This window comes from Macrobrachium rosenbergii, chromosome 14 (genome assembly GCF_040412425.1).
Source record: "Macrobrachium rosenbergii isolate ZJJX-2024 chromosome 14, ASM4041242v1, whole genome shotgun sequence".
Classification (NCBI taxonomy): Eukaryota; Metazoa; Arthropoda; class Malacostraca; order Decapoda; family Palaemonidae; genus Macrobrachium; species Macrobrachium rosenbergii.
Window position 1 is genome coordinate 13,847,964 of NC_089754.1, and position 23,831 is coordinate 13,871,794.

Consider the following 23,831-nt stretch of genomic DNA (forward strand, 5'->3'; position numbering starts at 1 on the left):
ACAAGTTGATGGTTGCAGGTAGCAGGTACACGAGTAGGCAATAGCACACTCAGTGGAGTTAACCAGGTACATTCCTGGGTCCCAGAATGGGGTGGCTGACAAGCTGAGTTGCCAGTGCCTGATGCTTGAGACGGAGTCCCTACACCAAAACATTGCAAAAGACTCTCCGAGTCCCAGCCATGATGTTTCTGTGCCGATACAATAGAAGTTGCTGGGGTACATTCCATTTGTGCTGGACTGTTGGTTGTGATGGAGGATGTTTCTCTGGCAACCACGGGACATTTTAGAGGCTTGCGTCTTCCTCTCCATTTCTGTTTGATTCATTAGGTGCTCAACAGGCTCTGATCACCTGGAATTCATTGTGAGTGGTAGCTTCTTGTGTCCACATGCCGAGTGGTTCTCGAGCCTGCTGGCTGTGTGTTACAAAAGAGATTCCCCTCCCCCTTTGACACATCCATATGTACCAACCACGTGTGAGAGGTATTACCAAGCAGTGGAAGTCATGGCACTTCTTGCCTGGAGACTATCCAGCATCTTCTGCAAGTAAGAGGGTTGTTTCTCGGCATATAACATGGAGATGTCTGGATACTTGTGGAGTATTCAGCAGTGGTGTACCAGGGGAAATGAACTGTCTTCTCTACAATTTTAGTGTAGTTGATTGGTTCTCTCTCCCATGAGAGCTTCCATTCAGCAAGTAGCAGACTTTCTCACCCTTCTTTGCCATGAGAAACATCTCTGTCTTGGCTGTTAAGGGCGGTAGAGCTGCCCTTGGCCAAGTCATTTTGTTGAAGGAAATAGATCTCTTGTCCCCCTGAGGGATCTTTATTTATTCGAGAAAATTTGAACAGTCTTGCCCATCCGAGAAAATCAAGCCCCCTCGTGGGTTGCGATTCTCACGAGCCCAGCTTGTATGCCGTACGAGCTGTTGAGAGGGTCGTCAGAAAAGAGTGCTAACTTTTTTCTTTGCTTATCCCAGCTTCGGCGAAGAAAGTAGGCAAGCTTTGTGGCCTTCGATGCTAAGCACTTAAGGGGAAGGGAATCTGTTACACTTGAGTTGGTTACGGAATTTGTAACAGACTCTGAATCCATAGGTCCCTGCTGCAAGATTAGAGCCTATTTTCTTATTAACCCCCCCTCCCCTGAAGACTGTAGGTGTGATCAGAACAAGATGCTACTATGTCCAGTTAGAGTGCTGCGGTACAACCTTTAGAGAACTCGGTATCTCAGGCCTGAGTGTTGACTCCTCTTCGTTAGCACTGACTTGGCCAAGGAAGAGGTGTCCAAGGGCACACCCTCTTTCAAGCTTGTGAGACTGTTCTTCGTCTGAGAGGTAGACTGGAGTTATGACCAGGCAAGAGATCATGAAAGTAGGGGCATCGCCCTGTCCCTTGCATTCTGGAAGGGCCTGTCAGTGTAGCAGGTAATATGGGCAGATGTATGGTTGTGCCAGACCACATTTATTATGTTAGGGCTTGTCATAAGCCTTTAGGACTTGCTCATAAGTCTTTGGACGTGCTTTTCCTTGGATCTTGCGGTGGCTGCCCAGCAAGTTGTGAGTTGTGTGGCTCATCCGGCTCCCTTAGAGCACACATGCATCTTATCTTGGGGGTTCGGTAGCAAGAGAGGTGTGTGAGTGACTGGTCTCCTCCCTTCTCTCTTTTACCTAACTCTCTGTTAAGACAGAGAGCCATGTAGTGAGCTGGCATGTGCTGGACAGATGAGCTTATGGGCAACACGACATGACAAGAGCATCCTGTCCATCTTTTGTAGAGAGTGAGTGGTCTCTTCCCATCTCTTCTCTGCCTGTCTCTCTTTTAAGAGAGAGAGACAGGTAGTGAGCTGGCATGTGCTGGACAGATGAGTTTGTGTGTGACTACATGACGAGGGCATCCTGTCTTTCATCTTGTCTAGAGAGTGACTGGTCTCCTCCCTTCTCTCCAGGTAGCGAGCTGGCACGTGTTGGACAGATGAATTTGTGGCAGACTACGTGACAGGGCATCCTCTCCTTCATCTTGTGCAGATTGTATGGATGCATGTCCCTCTCTCACTCTAGGCAAGGGGAGAGAGAGATAGACAATAAAACAAACCCATTCGTCCTTTTAGCAAGTTTTAGTCTCCGACACTCGAGTTCTCCCAAGCCTTTTTCTAAATACAGGCAGTCCTTGGTTATTGGCGGGGGTTCTGTTCCAATGGTGTGACAATAAGTGAAAATTGCATTTAACCAAGAATCAGCAATTTTCGGTGCAATTTCAGCGATTTTCAGTTATCGACGCCTCTGTTAGTCATATATCGGTGCCAATATGCAGAAATCGGCGCATATCGCCACTGAAAATCGCACATTTTTGTCGTTAGACAAGCGCTGAAAATCCGGATCACCGATACATGAGCCCGCCGATAACGGGGGACAGCCAGTAGTGACGTAACTCATTACATGAAGCCCAGAAGTATAACAGTTGCAACATCCTATATGTCCAACAAGCTAGAGGTGCCGGATTCCTTCCTCGTCTCTTCCAGACCAGAAAGGTTTTCCCAGGTGGGTAGAACTAACCAGTCAGTTCTGAGATAGACTCAGATTCTACCCTCCAATGGTTGAGTCTCCTGTGTAGACTGAAGGTTTATATTAGTGTAGGAACAAATAGCAAATATTTTAAGTAATTTATTTTTTTCCTAACATACAAACTTGAAGGTCTTTACATTTATGGCCTACCTCAGCCACCCCTCAGTCTGGTACCCTAAGCCGAAATGCAAAATGGAGTGCAGACTGATGAGTGGGCGGGGCTTCCCCTTACCGTTGATAGTTGACAACCCTGTGTGAAAGTTAAACAGCCGTTCCAGCTTGTGTCTGCAAGCTAAATCCTACGTAAAGACTTTCAGGTTCGTGTCAGGAAAAATACAAAAATTTGCTGTATTGATGTCGGGATGTAAATACTAATACATTTATAACAATTATTGTAAGGGTTTACTGCGTTTATAGATTTTGCCTGTATATATTTCAGATGTTTTGTATACCCTAATTAGTGGTATTAATTTCATAAAATATATTTACACATTTAACTTTTATTTCAGGCTTCTGCATTCCCAGCCTTGTACTTTCTTGAGTATCCAAACCTATTGGTCAGTTATTAATCAGCCAAGATTCTAAGTGGATGTGGTCCTGCTTTATTTAACAAATATAAGAAGAAAAAGATCATTACCCACAGGCTGCTTAGAACCAGGTGATGTTGTTCTGTATCTTGTAAATTGGCACATATACATATTTAATAATGCATATTTTTTAAATGAACCTTACCTCTATTATGATAGCTGAATTACCTGCACCAGTGGGAGGATGACAGCACAGTATGTGAAACAGCATAAGGATTACCATGTTAGCTGGCATACTAGATGCACTGTTTTTTATTTTTAAATGTATAAAAAAACTGGCCTGTGGCCATATTATAGATGGGAGAGCGAGCGCCGTAGCCTAGGCTATGCCTATTCTATGGTGAGCAAACTGGCTAGGCACAAAAATTTTTGGTAATAATAAAACATTGAAAAACAAGCCTAATTATTACAGTAAACTGTGTCGCTAATAATGAAACATTGAAAATAAGTTGAATTATCAGTCTGTTATCACAAATTTATGAAAAATTGCTTACGATACATCAGTAATTATCCTGTCAGCTGTTTGCAATGAGTGGATATAAACAAAATCATAGTGCCGGCCTGGTTGCCTGTTGCAGTAGCACATAAATGGTGTTTATTTATGGTTAATTTCATACAAGACTTCATACTTTATTCCAGTATGCTCACAATATTGTATCTCATGCACGGAATCACACATTTTTCCCCACAAAATAACTTTTAAAATATCTTTCATTCTTTCAATAAATGTATGATGAAACATACAAAAATTTTTACTTTCCACGAAATATCCTTGTAAAATTGGGGTTGCTTCTTATATTCCAGCAAATATGTTTAACGGAATTACTTATTTTATATGGTCTGTATACCCATCCCTCTAGGGGAATCACTGGCTCAAGCATGTATGTTCAGTTTTTCTTCTTTATCAAGTGAGGACATGTTAGAAGGAGTTGTGTATACAGTTTTTCTTTGTTGAAGTGGGTCATTTTCTGGCTTTCGGTTTGGATTTCCAGCTATACTGTATGTTAATTATTTAGGATGTCTTTCAAGGAAGATAGAGATAAGTCTTAAAGAGTAAGATGGTGTAAAATCTGGCTTTATTCTTTAGTGCATGGACATGAGAGTTGTATAAAAGGCAGAGATACGGTTGCTTCTTCGACAGATCATTGTGAACAAGGTCAGGACTGGTCAGATGAAGTTATGTCTGTGTTCAAAATGTTAGAGAGAGGTGGATAAAATTAAAATGCAGATGGAAAAGGATGCTAACAAGTCTGGTTTAGGATTGAGGCCAAAGGTGATACAGATGTGTACAAACTGTCAGATACTGTCAAAAATATTCCTCTCAAAGTTCCCCAAGTTCTTCAGGATACAAGATTTGGTAGATTAGAAGCAGACATAGCTAGTCCAAGATATACCTTTGAGAAGTTTATGGATTATACTACTTTGACTCCTGCTTCTTAACCCTTTATCAATGTTTGACTTTTTAAGTTTTCCCCTCGAAGCAGAGGAGGCACCAACACCCACCCTCCCTGTGAACCATAATGCAGACACCCTGTGATGCTTCCTCCACTGCTAGAGGTACAGGGAAGCAGGGTATTTTGGGAGCAGTGGTGGTCGGTGTCCGTTGTTCCCTTACTCTGTCCAGCTGGGTCTGTTCCCATTGTTCCCCTACTCTGAACAGCCCGACATGTATCACTTGCAGTCTGGTACTCATTTGCCTTCCTACAAACACTTCTAAAGTGAAGTTAGGTTCGTTTAGTAGGCAGGAGTTGGGCAGTGTAGTAGTAGTTAAACGATCTTTTTAGCATTCTGAGCTCTGATGTTCCTGAGCGTTTTAAGCTCATATGTTAAATTATCCATATCCAGGATCCCTTTCTGGATCGGTGGTGGCATACAGTATGAACCTTGCCCTTCTCATGCATCAACATCAGAAGGCATATGATATCTGGGAAGAATTCTTTGATTTCAAGGAATTTATACTGTTAATCATCCACGCACTAACTCTTTTTCGATTTTGCATGTTAATGGGTAAACTGGGTAAGTTTAGATGTGAGCGCTTGCGTAAGCATGGGCGTTCGTTAGACATGGTCAAGGGCATAAAAACAGTTGACCCCTGGGATTTGCTATGGATGCATACCACTATCCCCCTTGAATAACTCAAATCCGTGGATACTTGAAACCCCTCTAAAAATGGTTATAACTGCCTATTTTGATGGTTCAAAAAAAAAAAAAAAAAAATGCTTATACAGTACCTGAAATTTTAATAGTTTTATCATAAAAAATGCATTTATTCACGAAAATAATATGAATATACAATAATTCGTGAATGTTTCTCTGTGAAAAATTCCGCAAATTGCTGAGCCTGGGAACCCTGGGGGTCGACTGTATAGTTGTTCTTCACACTTGCGTTCTAGGGCTTCTTGTGGGACATGGTTCTCATTGCGGACATTCTCCACACAGGATTCTCAATTGCCATGGATGCCACTTAATGGATTGTGTTCTTCTCTGCCGTCGCATGAGTCTTAGCCACTGCAGGTGCATCATATGAGTTCATGGTCCATTGGTGACAGGTAAGGGTACCACGTAATGGAAGGGCCCTTTTGCTTTAGAACAGTAAGCCAAGGACAAAACAAGAGGCACTTTATTTGGATAGTACCTCTGTGCTTTATCTGAGTCATCAGGGATACCTGTGTGCTTTATCTGAGTCATCAGGGAGTCACAAAGCCAAGAATTCCTGTATCCTCTGAAGTGTCGAATCCTAACCGAGGTTCATTCTGGGGAGGCTGAACATGTGGCAAATCAGTTGAGGAACTGGAAAGATCAGATAATTTCCTCAGAATGGACTCTACAGCCACAAGTTTCTGAAGATTTGTGAAGACTAGGGAACCCCTGTATTTCCTCTGTTCACCATCAAGGTCAGTAGTCTACCATGTTGGTATTGCTATCTGGTCCAGAATCATCATACATGGCGAGTGGACACCATGCTAATAGGTTGGTCGCATCTCATATGCTGTTCCCCATTTGCTATAATACAGAGGGTCAAAAGAATGTTTAGGGAAGCTGCAGATGATCTTCCTCTGTTAGCAGATTTTCCCTGGCTCCTGCCACTAAAGAAAGATCTGCTTTAACAGCGAGGGCAAATGAGATTCTATCAGAACCTGCATGTGGTTTCCCAGGTCTTCTTCCCCTGTGAACAGATCTTCCCAGACTCCTGCCACTGAGGAAAGATCTGCTTTAAGAGCCTGGGCAAATGAGTTTATATCAAAACCTCCATGTGCTTTGGTGAGGTTTTTTTTTTTTTTTTTTTTTTTTTTTTCACAGTCAGTCATAGTGTCCGATTGGGGAGTCAATTAACACTGTATACCAGAGGTAGTGGCTGGTTTACAGAGCTTGGTGTTCCTCCATAAGGGTTTCTTGCACCTGTGCCTCTGGAAACAACCTTGTTAAATTTTTCAGATACACTGCAAAGGGTGTGTAAGTCTCTGCCATCAAAGGATATAAATGCTCTCATCATTTTAAAACCCACTGGCCTATCTTTTCTGATGAAGATACTAGAGAGGCCATTTGATGTTTTCAGATTGAAATTTCCTTAGTCTCCAGTTAAGCTTTTGCTGTGGGTCTTGGATGGAAATGGTTTTGAAATATTTTGAGTCTGCCTCCTTTTGAGCCCCCAGACAGAGCTTTCTGTAAGTAAATGTCAGAGAAATGTATGCTTTTGACAGCCCAGGGTTCAGCCAAAAGATAGCCAGCTGTAGGATCTCCTGCAATGTGGTCTTCACCTGTCATGGACCAGTTCTTTCTTTTTTGCCACTCATTACGGTAAAGAATTACTTTATGGCTTGCATCTTACCTGGACCTTTGAGATCCTTAGTTTGTCTTCCTTGCGGTTAGATGGGGAAGAGGTAACCCAGTGTCAAGTAAGGGCACTTTTGTTGTACATCAAAAGAACCGGGAAAATTAAACAGTGTGTTAGGAATTTGTTTTGTGGCCCCAGGAAGCCTGATATGCCTGTGTCCAAAGAATGCTTAGACCTTTTTGTTTGAGGCCTAGTTAGAGATGCCCACGCCAACCTGGACTCTCTCTCTCTCTCTCTCTCTCTCTCTCTCTCTCTCTCTCCCTCTCTCTCTCTCTCTCTCTCTCTCTCTCTAAATCTCTCTCTCCCCAGTGAATTTTATAAGGGTCTCTCTCTTTGGAGAAAGTAGTAAATGCCACATAGTGGAGATGCAATTCCGTTTTTGCATTCATTATTTGAGGACGTCAAAATATAGGTGAAACTTGCAGAGCATGATAACCCACATTTCAGCCTGGAATGTTGAGTAGCTGTACTCTGTTCTCACAAGTTTTCTTGAGGGTTGCTTTGTCTTCACAGATTTCCCACCTGTACTAATGAAGGAATCAGCTATCTTAAAAGTGGTAAGATGCATTTCAAAAAATTTATTTTATAAATAGAAATCATGTTTCATATACCTTTATTATGAAGTTGCCCTCCCAACCTCCCCACTCAAGTGGATGGATAAAAATTGAAAAAATAGATGCTCAAAGCAGCCGTACTAATGAGGGAATCAGCTATCATAATAGTGGTAAGATGCATTTCAAAAAATTAATTTAAAAATAGAAATCATGTTTCATATACCTTTGTAATGAAGTTGTCCTCCCAACCACCCCACTCAAGTGGATGGATAAAAATTGAAAAAAGTAGATGCTCAAAGCAGCAGTGCACCCAGAGGGGGTCAGTGTTTGGACAGTATAAAATGAGCAATCCTAGTTGTTAATTTATTTTCTGTGCTGTTTCAAATTATGTTGTTTTCCCACAGGATGTGGAATTCAGTTATCATTATAGAGAGGCAAGTATTTAAAAAATAAATTTTAAAATGTACATGGACAATATTTAATAGCATGTGCTTTGAGTTCTGTATGCTTCTCGTTTTTCTTTAGGACATTCCTGTTTGCATCTTCACCAACTAACTGTGACTTACGTCAATCCCAGAAACGACCAAGGAAATGGCCAATTACATCAGTGTTGACACCATTGGGTAAGTTATTTCTTATATAAATGTTATGGACTCTTGAGTGAGTTTTGTTTTTGTTTTTGGTAGTTTCCCCAGTTTGATTTGAAATTTGATCACATTGCAAAAAAATATGTAATTAGCCAAAAATTTAATTAAAGAACATTGCAGTGTTAACAAAGCAAATAAAAACTGCATCTGTCAATTATATGTGGCTGTGTTTACTAGTTTTAGGAGGTAACCGTACTTTTGTTAGTGGGGTATTTTTATTTTTAACCGCCTTTCTGTTCGCTTAATATTTTGGCCTGGTATTTGAATTTAAGTGATCATAGAAAACATACTGGCTAAGTGTTTTTCATAAGAGAAGTTCACTAAATTTTGCTACATTTTGTGCCATTCTTATTTGTTTCTACAGAAATAATAACCATTACCTATGTAAAAAGTCTTCCTGACCATGAGCTGGAATTGTTCATTGAAACTTGGTAACAAGGTAGTTAATGTTAGTTAGGGGGTGAATTGGGTAATATCACTCACTTGCCTGCCCATTATCAGACATTTCTCTCTCTCTCTCTCTCTCTCTCTCTCTCTCTCTCTCTCTCTCCCACCCACTGAAGACATTTTGTTGCACTTTTGCTGCTGGTGAAGCGTGGATATCTAGTCGCTGAATACTTTCTTTTCACTTATTATAATACAGAAAAAGTACATAGGTCTTTTCACTTATTATAATACAGAGGAAAAAAGTACATAGGTGTTCAAGAGACTAGAGAACGTGTGTAATACAGAGGAAAAAGTACGTAGGTGTTCAAGAGACTAGAGAATGTGTAATACAGAGGAAAAAGTACATAGGTGTTCAAGAGACTAGAGAACGTGTGTAATACAGAGGAAAAAGCACATAGGTGTTCAAGAGACTAAAGAACATGTGTGGGCACTGTCTGTTATATAATTGATTCATGCAGGTATTGGTCTTCTTGTCGGGTTAGGGTTTGTAGCTCTCTTTCTATGTAAGAAATGTGTTGAGTGGTCTCCAAAGCAGTGGGAGAGGTACAATCAGAAGCAGAATAATAAGTGTTCACTAGCTACATCGGATGGCAACACTTCTCTGGTGAGTGCTGACTCCTGAATCCTTCTAATTCATTACCTCTTGCCCCACTGCCCACTGTCCCTGTCTCCACACCTTCTACCCATGCAGCTCTCCCTTTTTTTTTGGGGAGGGTACGCATGGAAGGCAGGAGCCTGCCAGATTCTCTCCTCTAATGAGGACTTTAAAAGATGTGGCAATTGAATATCTCAGGAGCCCTTTTGTGGCATTCCTTGGTCTCTTGGCCATGGCTAAGAGAGAGGAATTTTGTGTTCCTGCAGCTGCTGCATTGCTGCTAAGGAGGTTGATATTCCTGTCGGGGTAGCACGGTACTTTGCATGGGAGATGCTCCAGTATCAACGAGGCCTACGACACTTGAGGTTAGAGAGACAATGAGACAGGGGCAAGAGGAAGCTCCATTATCAACCAGGCCTACGGCACTTGAGGTGAGAGAGACTATGAGCTGGGGCAAGAGGAAAAAGTGCAATTGTTGTTCTGACACTTCGTCCTCATGAAGCCCTTTCTCTTCTCCTCATCTTCATCTTCACCTTCCTCCTGTTGGAAGAAGAAAACCACTTGAAAGAAGTCCCACAGACCTTCAAATGAGTGCTCCTCCCAGTCCACTATTGGCAGGGCTGGTGTAGGTGTCACTGAACACATTTGGTGCCTCATCCCAGCTTGCCCCCTCTAGGACAAACCCTTGCACCCATGTTTTGCATTAGACAAACCCAATTAAATCAGCTCTACCCTCTTGCTTTCAGTACATTCATGGTCCTTGGACCTTCATGCACCTGGTTTGTAAGGAGCAGGTCTCTGCTCAGTCTCCATCTGCTTCCTCTGGATCATACTGCTCCCTCCTAGGTCTCTTCTCCATCTCCATCTACTTCCTCTTGATCATACTGCACTCTCCTAGGTCTGTGCTCAGTTTCCATCTGCTTCCTCATGATCTTACTGCTCCCTCCTATGTCTGCTAATGCCGCAACCCTTACAACATCGCCTGCTGCATCTATTGTTGCCCAATCCACTAGGCATACAGTGTTGTTAAGTTTCTAGTAGCAGTCCTCTTTTCCATTAAGATGCCCCAGGGCACCAACTGCTGCAGCTTCTTAGAGGAGGAAAGCAAGACCCAAGCATAGAGGGTAAGAAGTGTAGGCACTTTCCGTTCACCTTTACCACCTTGTTGTCAGGGTTCTCCTCCTCCTACCCCTGTGGAAGGAAGAAGGGGATTGTAGTTGGCCATTCTCAAGAAATTCTGTAGGCCTTTGAATACATGCTCTTCCAGGTCTCTGAGGGGTCTGGATGTGTTGAACACCTACAGGTGATTGACTAACTTGTGGCTCACCTTGAAACTAGGATTGCCATATCTACTTTTGCAGGTAGTTTGGTTGGCTCTTTCTCTGTGCTTTGAAAGTACATCTGGTTGAGACAACAAGGCCTACTGGTTGCCTCACAATGTTCCAGTCTCTGCACTGGGTGCATATAAGCCCCTTCCCTTGTTTCTTCAAAGACACATTGGGCTGAGCCTGTGAAGCCCATTTTGTACCTGGTCTGCAGACCAGTGCATGCAGTAGCTCTTCCTCATGTGCTTCTATGGAAGTACACCTGGCCAAGTCTACCTGACTATTTGTCTGCACTTTTCAGGTCTTCAGACTACTGTATACAAGTGTCAGCAGGGTGGTTAGCTCTTCCTCCTGTTTCTTTGGAAACACTTGGCAGAGCAACCTAATCCATCTATGGAAGTACACTTGGACACGAGACAAACCTTCCTACTCATTTGGCATGTTGATCCTCAAATTGTGCATGTGCCATAGGTTAGTTGGTTTGACATCCTTCTCGGGGCACACCAGCTCTGGGATTACATGTCAGCATTGCATGCATGTACCAGTACATCCGTAGAATACGGGAAATGTATGCAGGAGCAGAGTACTATCCCAATGTGTGGGGAGGGAGCAACAACCTTCAACCCTGCTTGTTGGCACATGCATGTTGGCTCCTCACCTTTGCCTCTCTGAGTATGTGCGGTTGAGCGAGGCCAACCTCCTCCCTTCCAGAGTGTAAGCGAGTATACTGTACAGATGTGGGAGCTTGTTTGCATGCAACTATTGTTTTTTTTCTTGTAACTACTACTGAGTGGTAGTACAGTCTGCCTGTATACAGTTGTATTACAGTCAAGAGCAATAGACCTTGTCAACAGTTTTGGGTAGTAAAATCAAACAGTCGCATGTAACCAGTAGATTTATTAACCACAAATTTTATTTACAGTTCCTGTAGACAACACTTTACTGAACAACCCTACCTAACCAATAATTAAGCTTTGTAAAACCTAATTAGTGTTCATACAACCCATTGCAGTGTTTCCCTTTTATTTTGGTTCACTCTGGCAGTTTCAACAGTAAATAGTGTGAATCACTTCACAAGAAACCAGCACACAAAAGTGCCACCATTGCAAGCACTCAAGGCTATTTTTAGTTGCATTGCAAAAAGCCATTTTTTCCATTACTAAGTAAAACCAGTGTTCATGCATACAGCATGTGTATGACAGCTAGAACCATAAGTTTTTTTTTTATTGTGCCATTGCAATCCTGGGTGCTGCATACTTTTTCACTTCCTTTTGAAGCCCTGTCTACAATAATGAGTTTATCTTGATTAAAGATATTGCAAACACCAGACTGCACTAATAAGTCTCCCTACGATCTATGGCACTACACTGTAGTCTTTCATATATAACAGCCAACAGTCTTTGCTGCTCTAAGTGCTGGAGATTTCTCCGAGTAATAGAAATGTGTTCGAGTACCAACAATTTCGACCTCTCTCTCTCTCTTTGGGGCAAACCCTCTCACCACATCATACCTAAATTGAGAAAAGGTCTGTCGTGCTCATACAAACTTAACATTTATGCTACAGTTTTGCAGCAATAAGTTTGGTTTCAGCCGATCATATGGAAGTCTACAGATTTTCTACCATTGTAGATTTTGGACTGCAGGGCTTTCCTAAAGGCTAGATTACTGCCAGTAAGGCTTTTGCAGTCAATAGGATCACTTACAGCAGTATGTGAAAGGGTAGCAAAAAAAAATTTCAAGCCTGAGACTACTTTATTTAAAAATTCATGTATGTTAGACAATCTGACACTGACAATACAACCCTGCCCAATAAACCAGCTAACTTAAATCTAATTACATGGACAAAATAATATATATATATATATATAGCAAAATCAGTGTCACTCCTTTTGTTTAACTCTTGATGGCCAACAGTCTTTCCTTACCCACATGCCTTAACCACAAAATATACGTACTGTATACAGTTGCATTGCACAGATAACATTACATTTCAAATTTTATTTTTCTAAAGAAATCCTTTTATCACCAAACCTGTACAGTATCATGAAATATAAAATTATTAATGAGATAATGTATATATGGCCACAACATTCCTCCTTACTATCAAACATTGTTCTCACTCCAATCTTATGTCCTATCCAGATTTTCATTATTTGGAATTTGACATATCTGACACTCCCAGACCAGGCAACTAAGGCCCAAAGAAATTTAATATACTATACAGTTATGTAAATATAAAAAATTTTAAAACTGCTCTGCTGGTTGGCAATGCTGAGCAACCTCAGGAAAATGTTGGTAATACTGCTTACACTCAGAAAAATGTTGATAACACTGGTTACACTCAGAATGAGAGGTTTTTTTGGGGGGGGGGAGACCTGGAGAAATTTTCCAAGGTGAGCGGGTGGGTTGGATGGTTGGGTGCCTTGAGAGAGGAGGGACAGTAAGGCTGGTTAGAGAAACTCGCTTATAGACAGGGTTGAGGTTCTTTTGAAAGGTGGGTGGAGCTGGGGAGCAGTTCCACTGATAGAACTAAGTAGTAGCTCTGCTGCGGCAATTTCCTTCTAACTTAACTTTTTCTACAGCTTTATGCTTGCTAATTATGGATTTACCTTCAATATTTGTCACATGTGATTGTAATTAACCTGCAATTAACCACAGAACTTTATCCAACAAGCTAGGGGACCCGATGGGAAAGTGGGGTTATGGGTGGTCTATACCTCTGGGACAGGTTGATTTACTCCCATGCTTGTTACTACCCTACAATTTAGGGGACCCCTAGGGAAAGCTCGGTAATGGGTGAGGTAGACCACGAGGGGTGAGAAGGCGACCAAACTTTACTGTATACGGCATTACAGAGACGAAAAACTCTCACACAAACACAGGAGGGGCAAGACGACAAAGGTAGCCGTTACAAAGACGAAAACTTTCATTACTACTGCTATTACGAATGCTGCCACGCATGCACGTTTGTATAGGGAAGCTTTTGGTACACAGGCCGACTCTTTACTGAGGAAAAACGGGGGCTGGGCCAGTAATGTTCATTTCCAGTCTGAACACTCCTACTTAGTTTTTTATTATACTTTTCGAATCTTCAGTAAAAATGAAAAAAATATTCTATATACACAATTCTTGCAACCCAATATTTATCAAAATAAAAAATTAAATACATGTAAATGATTGAGGAGTTATTTTAAGTTTCAGTTTTGCAAAATGCACTTAGTGACATTTGATATTCAGGGGCTAGTACTGAACACAATGAAATACATTTGAACCCCCAGGGGCTAGTACTAAACATGGCAAAACAGTGTACATGAATCACTATTTAGTACTATCCCTCAAGTTGAGTAGAGGAACTGTGAGGAAACAGGGAGTTTCAGGAGGAATTGAGAATTTTCTCCTGCCGTTGGAGGGGGTGCAGGTGGTTATTCATATGCGATCCTCACAGGTTAGACCACCGTCTTTCCAACTGTTGCACCCGCCTGTTTGTGTTGGAACAGCTCATAAATATTTCATTTCATACAACGGCTGATTCCTTGCCGTAAACTTAACGCTCCTTTGAACACATAACACGCCACTTGTTGGCCGTTACCTGCGAAAACTCTTACATCAGCTGCTGGGAAATTAACATATTATTACGGCAATTATGAGATATTAATTCAGCTGTGTCAATATCATGGCCTTTAAAAATGAAAAAAACAGAATTTTAGCCCCAGGTGCAGTAGTAAGTGCAGGCTGGACATTAAGCAAAAAGCATTCTGCACCCCTAGAAACAGGCTCAGAGTCCCTAAGATAAGTTTATTGCGGCTTGGTTTCTCAGTGTATTCAGAACTCTTGGGGACTAATTGTTACCTTGGAAATTGGTTTCCCCTGTACTTTACGGCTGTTGGTAAAGATGACGACTTTTGGCCTTTTGCCAGCCTGTTATTCTTCCTAATGTGTTCCTACCTACCCCTGCACCCTCCCCCCCTTTTCCTTGGTGACAGTACATTTTGCCTCTGCCCAGAACCCTCTGCCTCCCCCCACTGCCACTTCTTGCCTTCCCCCGCATTTTAGGGGGACATGAGCAACTCTCTCCCTGCCTTCCCCCATGTTCCTCCCCTTCCCTCAGCCACCCCACCCCCCTCTCCTGCAATGAATGGCTCCCTGGCTTTTGCACTTCCGGAGTGTGCTTCCACAGTGTAAACATGTCCGCTTCGTTTGTGTGTGCTCCCCGTTTGTGTGTGCTCCCCTACCCAAAACCCCGAATTCCCACAGTCCCCCTTTACTGTTGGGTAGAGTCAGGAGGCAAATAACACTTGGCCAACAACAAACGAATGCATTTCCTTTATCAGCAGTCCTAAAAGTATAGGAAAAACCAATTTCCAAGGTAAACACAGGCGCAGAGTTAATGCTTAGAAATACCATTTCACTGGCTGGGAACGGGGTGGAGATGCAGTGTTTGACGGGTGAAGAGGGGAAGTAGACTTCTGACTTGATTTTTCCACATTAACCCCTTAAAAGACTTATTTTTTCAACATAATGTTTCAAAAAGAATCTAATTGTTTTATTGAATTAAATTAAAATATAACTTGTTTAGACTCTATTCTAATTTGATTTCAACAGAAAATTGTGATTATTTTATGTAAAATTGTAATTTTTAGAAACTCCACTTGAGACCTTTTTATGGCCAATAACGAGTTATCTCGTATAAATTATAATCATTTTGTTCTATCATGAGATATCTCGTATGCTTTGTTTGAGTAATTTTGATAATAGGAATTGAATAAAAAACATATTGATGCTTGATAACTTGTTATTTTTCCACTTCATTTTGATAAAAGTATTTTTTCATTTCATTTGAATAAAAAAAAAATTTCACCATTAGAATAAACAAAATCATATATTTCTCTTCATTTGGGTAAAAAAAAAAAATTTTCACTTCACATAAACCAGTGTATTTCCCAATCATTTTGTGTGGTATGATTTGAAGCAGGGGGTTATACACAGACTAACTTCACATATCTCACACATGTAGCGAGACTCTCGTCTGATCGGTTTTCCATTATTATCCCTTTTCTTAGAGCAAACAACACACTGCCTTGTAGGAAATTTCTTTTTGGGTGTAGGAGGAATGTCAATTGGAAAATGCCTTCCTGAATAGCGGGTAGGATTCGCTGAGATAGATGGTCTACCTGGTCTTGTTTGAGGGATTTCAGCATGATACTTCTTCAGAGTTGAATCACTTATTTCCAACCTGAATTTGAGAGATGAACAGCAATTTTCATTACTCATCTTGAAACACTGATATGCATTCCAAAGGGCTAGATCTAGATGATGGAAGAAAACTTTTTTGTAATATTTTTTTGTTCTTTTCCTGGGAACAGGATAATTTGCCAAGTTTTGATCCAACTTATCCACACCACCCATTGTGTGGTTATAGTCTACTACAACTTTGGGCTTCTTTTTCGTACCTCTACTACTCACAATTTCAACTTCATCACTATTGTGAACTGTGGAGAGTAGAACAACATCTTTTTTATCCTTCCATCTCATGGCCATAACATTACCTCTACGATAAGCAGACATTTCCCCCTTCTTCAACTTATCAGTTTTCAATGAAACTGGCAGGTCTTTTCAATTTATTCTAACAGTGCCATAGCAATCTGTTCTACATTTTACTAGAATATCCACTAACTCAGGACTGGTGTAATAATTGTCTATTGTAAGGCAATAGCCTTTATTCAAAAGAGGTTTCAATAAAGTCATTACAACCTGTGAGGATTTAGGCAATTCATTGAAATCCTGGTCGAATTGTATCACTGGAATCATCCAAGCTTGAATCGTCGCCTTCTGAGCCAGAACTTTCAAGCTCTGTAAATGATTCCTCAGTATCACTGTTGTCATGGTAATTTGCCATAACTGGGCTAAAATAAAAAATAAATAAAAGGCTAGAATAATAAATAAATAGTCAAGATACTAACAAATTACTCGACAATATACAATTCTTCTTGCCGTCGTAACCCAAAAATCGTCGTAAGCCGGAACATCGTCGAAAATCGTCAAAAATCATAAGAAAACCTTACTTTTAATGCTCTGGGTGCATTGAAAACGATGTAAACTGCATTATTATTGAGTTTTACATCAAAAAACCTTCAAATTATGATTATTCTGCCATTTTGGGGCCATATTTCTTCCGTCGGAACAAATTACTAAGCGAAATAATTTCTGATGAATATATTTGAAAAGCATATAAAACAGCCTGTATCATAAAACAGTCTAAAATAAAAAAAACAATGAAACTTACCCAAAACGTGAAAATGAAGAAATACAGAAGATTCTAAAAGTCACCACTGGAGAGCTGGTAAAATACTGCGTACTCATCGTAAAAAAAGGAAAAAAAAAATCCTCGGAAAAAATTATACTTGACGTATCACAAAATGGTCAAGAGACTAACAAAAGACACGAAATCATTATAATAAGTCAATAATATAACATATAAACAGTCTTAGATGACAAATAAACAACCAAATTTACTTAGAACAGGCGAAAATACGACATAAAATACGTACATATGAACGAACAACCTCTCAAGATCACCGGTTACTCTATATACCACAAAATACTCATGGGGTTAGCTAACAAAAGACGCAACAGCAACACGATGAATCAATAATATAACATATAATCAGTCTAAGATGACAAATAATGCAACCAAACTTACAAAAAAAAAAAAAAAAAAAAAGGTCAAAGATGGCAGCTGAAGTGCTACTAATGACGCGTCGTCTGCACGAAAAAATACAGAAAATTATCGTTGGTAACTCACGACTTCCAGCAGCAAATACCACTGCCAAACGTATGATATAGGACGAGATATCTCGGAGAAGCCTGCTGTAACAATACTGAGCCACATATTCACGTTTAACTTTTCAACGAGGTATCTCGTGGTAAGTCCAAAATTTTTAGCCCACTGATAACGATATATCTCGGGTTAATCTTGTAAGGGGTTAAAGGTTATGTACAGTACTCTAGTGTAACAAACAAACAAAAAAAAAAGGAAGAGAGAGAGCAACTACTGAGGTATCGCTTACATTAAAGCCTGTACAGTAACACATTCTGTTTACAGTATATTTTTTCATATATGGAACAAACCTGGTGCTTAACTTATTGATAATTCTTCCAGTGCCAGCTGGAAACCGGTAAAAATAGCAAACAAGGAATTGGTGGCAACGAGGTAGGCCGATAGGCCTAGGTGACAGCTGTTAAGTTCCATGCCACTTCCCCCTCGATGTGGGACCTCTTGAATCCCGGGAATTAGTTCCCGGGTTTGAGTCTAAGAGTCCCATATACCATTGTATGTTTCCTTGGAATAATTTTTGGCGAATCTTCCACTTTTGCTAAAATTTATTGGACCTGATAAATAGGAAAACATATAGCGACCTGATAAATAGGAAAACATATAGCTCAGAATGGGTTTATATCCGAAGCTAAATAGTGGGAACTGTGGTGGGACCATCAACTGCCCGATAATGTTTGGACCTGAGAGTTATCAGATTGATAGCTCAAAGGCAGAACTATTCTTTAGGGCTGGACCATGGATTCCAAGTGGGTCTGGTTCTGGGGATAGGACTCTCGGCATTCTATCGAGTTTGCCCATAACTTGAATAGGGGTGAGGATCCATCCTGCTATTTGCTTGAAGACGTTGTCCGGAAGGAATCGAGGACGGCGTCTGCTCTGCATGTTACCAAGGTGATCTTTGTACGGAAGATTGTTTCTGCCCTGAAGAATCAGGCCTCTGAGTTGTGGGGCATGAATGGTGGTAGGCATATGGAGGCAGCGGAGAGGTTCTCGTTAGTGAGGATGGTATCTTTGCTGCGGGCTTGGTTGGGCATTTCCACGGGTCGCCAATGTGAGCGAGATATGAGTATGAGTAAGATTCGAAGTCTATAGCTTACTAATTTATTTATGAAACGTTCACACAGGTCAAGGGCTTGTGCAAGCTGCAATGTAACTTCTCATGTCTGACAGGTGGAAACAGGGATTAAGTACAAGCATTTGTGTTTGTACACAGAAAAATATACGTATAAAATGGTACAGGCTATTGGACTGAAGATCATACATGCTGTACATGGATGGAAAAGCTGCCATTGCAGTACAACATACAATGGTAATAATGCATAAAATGTGACAGTGATGATGATTAAATATGTACGAAAGTTGTACTAGGGTAGTTGCATTTCTTTTGTCGGTGTGTTTCGTTCACTGGTTCCTTGTCACAGGATAATGGCAGTCGTGGTGTGGTGTAAGTGTGTGTAAGGTCCACGTGTGGGTGCTACACTCCAATCCTAACACAGTGCAGGCAAGAGCACATGATGTTAGGGGGCTATGCCCTTCTTTGGCATTTAAGAAGAACTTGTCTGTTCAAAGGATTTTGAAGGCTGGCACATGGCTTCGTCAGACCACCTTCACTTCCTTCTACTGTATCTGCGGGATGTAGCCCACAGGTCCATGGACACTTTTTCCTTGGGGTCCGGCGGTAGCTGTCAGCAGGTTGTTTAACTCGTCCAGTGCCCCTAACGGGACAGCTTGTATCTATCTTAGGTATGAAAGTGAGAATGAATGGGATGGCTGGGGTCTTTCAGTTTCCCTTTCTTTTCTTTTTTACCCAGTGGGTGAAGAAATCATTCCATCATGTGCTGGAATGGATCAGACACAGGTGAGACTGGAGCCATTTTGTTAACTTTTGCCTATCCCTGCGAATATAAAACATTGGCAAAAGAAAGTCCCTCATCTGTCTAGCAAGGGGAGAGAGGAGTGATGGCAAACTATTGGTGGCCACGAAGGTTTGTTTAGATACAGATAGAGTTCTTTGACTTCCTCCTACATTGTCTCATCACATAGTATGGAATCCCAAAAGTCTGACTGATAAATAATCACTTATTTATTATGTCAGAGGCTTTGGTTCCCTTCCTTAGGCTTCTATAAGCCAGGAAGAGTTACCAGGTGTGCTGAATCTCCAGTCAGTCCCAGACTTACTTTCCTCCCTCCAAAAATCAAGACCCAGGTTTGTTCCACATATGAACAAATGACAAATTTATTAATCAGTTTAGCTTTTTTGTAGCTAACAAACCTGCAGGCTAACTTATATGGCCCACCACTAGCCACCCCTCAATCAAGTCTCCTGGGATGGAAAAAACTGAGGTGTCATTTTTTTCTATTCTGGCGCGAAGGAACTTGATGGTTGCCACCTAGGCCTAACAGCCTACCTCATTGCCACTGATTCCTTGTTTGGTATTTTTACCAGTTTCCAGTTGGCGCTTGAAGAATTATCCATAAATTAAGACCGCAGGTCTGTTAGCTATGAAAAATACAAATTGACTAATAAATTTTATTCTATTATCATTTATATTTTTACTGTATTGTCCTTTTTTTATTTATTTTTATTTTTTTATTTTTTTTTTATTTTTTTTTTTTTACAAACAGTTGTGTGTAGGGTAAGTACATAGACACAATCATTCACTGGTGCTTGCTGGACAAGACTTTGGTTATAAATAGCATACCATATACCCAACGCCTACAAATTTGCATTTTAAATATTTTACACTATTTAGAGATGAGATATCAAGTGATAAATTTTTTTTTTTTATATATATATATATGCTGACCATAGTCGACTAAACTTGTGAAATACTGTACAGCAAATGAAGCAAAGCAAAAAGGAAAAATAGCAACTGGTAATACTGCACTTAGAAATGCACTATAGATGGTGACATCAACATTATTGAAATTTCACATGTAGATGTAAAAACACACACACACACCAGTAAAGCTTCTGTGATATGATGTGAAATGAAAATCATTTATTCCTATGAAACAGAAAATGGTTAACTACTGGTGTTCTTAAGATGAATTTGCTTTGGACAGTCATTATTGAGAAATGCTATTTGTACTCAAGATGTAAACACGGCAAAATGAGAAAAAAATTAAATATGCTGTATATACCTGTGTATCATTTGGTCTTTCTCATCATGCGACCCTTAAAATTTTGTCCCTGCCTTTTTGATAGCCCAGATAAAATTAAGCTAACCTCTTCCTCATTAATCCCATCATTTTGTCAAATAACTGAAAAAAAAAAATTGAAAATAGTCTTTACCTTACGAATGAGTTTCATTTTCGGTATATCATGCTGCACATTACTAGGCTATGCTCGTGTAGCGGATTTCGTTTCAGTAGAACATACTGTACTGGGCTGTATTTGTAGAATGAATTTAATTTTCGGTAGATTGTCCTAGGCTAGGCTTTCAAAGCTTTCAAACAAGATTACTAAACGTATGGCTTATGTAACAATTCATAACTTGTCTCTTATAATTAACAACCGCTTAACCGAAGAACTGACGTAAATAACATTGAGTACGTTGTAAACAAAAAAAAATTTGTTAACACCTGTTTTGTAATTTTGAGAATTTTTATTTTAACATTAGGTAGATATTAGTTTACTCTTGTATACATTTTGTACTTTTATGTACAAAAATTAAAATAATTCCAGTAGTAGTTCATTTCTTTTAGCAACTGAAAAATAAGTTTCCTAATTTTTTTGGGTATACCTGTCCAAAATGTTGTGAAACGAGTAGGTTTCCAGCACTGTTGCTTTGTGCCAATTCCATTCATTTAGTCTCACTTAAGGTGAGAAAACAGTGGAGATCTCTTGTACACTGCCACATCTCTGTCTCAGGTCAGGATGGTTAAGCAGCTTATCAATGTTGTTCTGATACCCAAGCTTGATGGGTTAAGATGGAAGGCTCCCCTTCCCCACGTCAGCAATTGAGAGTTCAGATGAGAAGTTATGTTCAGTGTCCACTAGTATTTAGAAAGGGAGAAAGGAAACAAAACTGTTACGTATGGTTTTGATATGGTTTTGACAAGGCAGTACAACATACAGTGGATGCAACTATGCAAAGCGGAAGAATGATATATCAGATATATGTAGGGAAGTTAAAAACAGCTTAGAAGAAACAGGAGCTCCAGTTTTTACTGTAAAGGAAAAGATCACCAACTGGAACCAACATTGATGAATTTGATTAGTGTGTTTACAAAGAAGTTTTTAATTATCACATTAGAAAGGATATTCCAATATTGGATAGTATTGTACTTGAAGTGAAAGAAATTGTTACAGTGGAGGAAAAAGATAGAGAAGTAGAGAGAGAGAAAGAGACTCATACACACTAGTGACAGTACTGTACTTACATAAAGCATTGAGCTACATGCTGTGCGATTGGCTACTTCAACCACTTCAGCTAAGAGGGGAGGTTGAACAATTTTTATTTTTTATACTACTTATTACGCTGATAATAGGTTGATAGTGAGATTTTACTTTTAACATTTGATTGATATTTTGCTGTTTTTATATTATTTGAAAATAAGTAAATTACCTATCATAAAAAAGACACCATGTTAGATATGCATAAAAATTCTCTCTCATGAGTGAGAGAGAGAGAATATTTCCATTGTCATCTAATGAATAAATTCTACCAATAGTAAAGATGGAAAAAATTTAGTACATTAAAATTCCAGTGCATTGGACTGTTAAATTTCTGTTGTCAACTGAGATGAATATCTTGAAAGTTGTAAACAAAGCAGAAAACAGTTGTCTTCAAAACAGACATTTGAACCAGATATAGTCGAGGATATCTTCTTGGAAGTGGAACTGTTATCTGTATTAAAGGGCACTTCCTTGTCTCTTGTTCATTACATTGTGCCTGCACTGATCCTACAATATTTTTTTACATGCCTGTTTGTAGGATTAAAGCAATCAGTTTATGGGCTGCTCTTGAAATGCAAGTTCAGCCTAATCCACATCAACAATGGCAGATCTTAAAACGCAGTTTTTGCCTTCCTGGAAAGATTTATAATAGTATGTGACTGTAAAGGAAATTTTATGACCATATTAAAGGACTCTTAAGTGGAAGAATCCTGGGATTAGCTTGAGCCATATTAAAAGTCTTGAAATTTGGCAACTTCGGAAACCTACTCTGTGTTTCACGACATTTTATGCGCAGTCAGCAGCCTAGCCTATGTAAATGAATATAGCAGATGATCAGGTTTTTATTATACATATTACATTGATGATATGACATGATAATACAGTATAAATGAATTTAGGAAAATATTGGTTTTATTACCATGACCCTTATCTTTAATACAGCTGTAATAGCCTGTTGTTCTTACACGTTATACAAACCATCGATCCATTATATTAGGAATTACTTACAGCAAAGCTGGAAACAACCATTAAATTCTTGAACAAGGTGGCTAGACAGTAACTACCATCAGGTAGGCGGGAATACCCGCCTTCCCGGATGTAAACATTCCAGTTTTCTTTCGGCCGACGTGTTGCAGACATGTTATTGGAGCTGTTTGCCCAACTGTCATTAAGCTCATTATCCCAGTGGAATCTTTTTTGGAATTTTGTGTATATGTAGTGTGTTTGATATTTGTGTATATATAGAGTGTGTGTGTGTGTGATATTTATTAATATACAAACTCACAGTTTGTGATAGCCTTGTGTAGGTTGTTTTTCCCCAGCTTGTCTCGGGATTGGTGGCCAGGGGTGGAACATTTTCATTCGCCTTTCATTGGGTTGGTCATAACAAGGTCGCATGCCTATCATTGGGCCTTACACCCTCCGTGTACAAGGGTGTGACTGCATCCCTGTACTGACTTGTGCTGACTGTTGCTCTTTGCCGCCTGTGCTGTGGAAGAGTTGCTGGGAGGAAATTTCGGAGGAGGTTTGCCGGGTGTCATCGGTTTGCCGGGTGGTCTTTCCTTCTTCCTTGTCTCTCTCCCAATAGCTTTCTTCTCTTATCTCTCCTTTGGGAGAGGTCTCTTCTTTGCCCTCTTTGCTTCCCAAGATCGCAGGTGGGGCAGGCCCAGCGTCTGGCGACCTCTTTTCAGGAGCCTCCTCTTGCTTAGTAAGGCAGTTCCCCTTCGGAGCAAGAGGATCTGTTAATCATTTTTGCATTTTTCTTTCAGGTTAACAGTGAGCAGGCGCAGCACTAGTTAGCTGGATATCTTGATTTTGGATATCTTATCCTGGAGGAGTTCCCTTTGACACTCATACAGTGGTTGCTTCGGGATTGACCACAGTACCTTAATGGGATGGCGTAGGTCCACGTTGGTGTCTCGGTTTCCAGGTCTGTGCTCCAGCTATGTGGATCATTCGCTATCATTTGCTGGCTCTCAAGTATGCTGTGGCTCTGCCTCTGGTGTATCTGTGGTCCCGTCTACTCCTGCTGTGCCTCCTGTTTTGA

General features: G+C 40.3%; 1 protein-coding gene across 4 annotated transcripts in view; it reads left to right on the forward strand.

Annotated features, from left to right (window-relative positions):
- The window catches only part of LOC136845725 (uncharacterized), a 136,272-nt gene that overhangs the window by 61,434 nt on the left and 51,007 nt on the right, over nt 1-23,831 (forward strand). For all 4 annotated transcript variants that reach the window (XM_067115927.1, XM_067115926.1, XM_067115928.1 and 1 more), the window contains 2 exons: nt 3,067-3,215; nt 8,059-8,156. In XM_067115927.1, coding sequence (XP_066972028.1) covers nt 8,125-8,156 — 32 coding nt within the window. In that variant the 5' untranslated portion in view covers nt 3,067-3,215; nt 8,059-8,124. The remainder of the gene's footprint in view (nt 1-3,066; nt 3,216-8,058; nt 8,157-23,831) is intronic.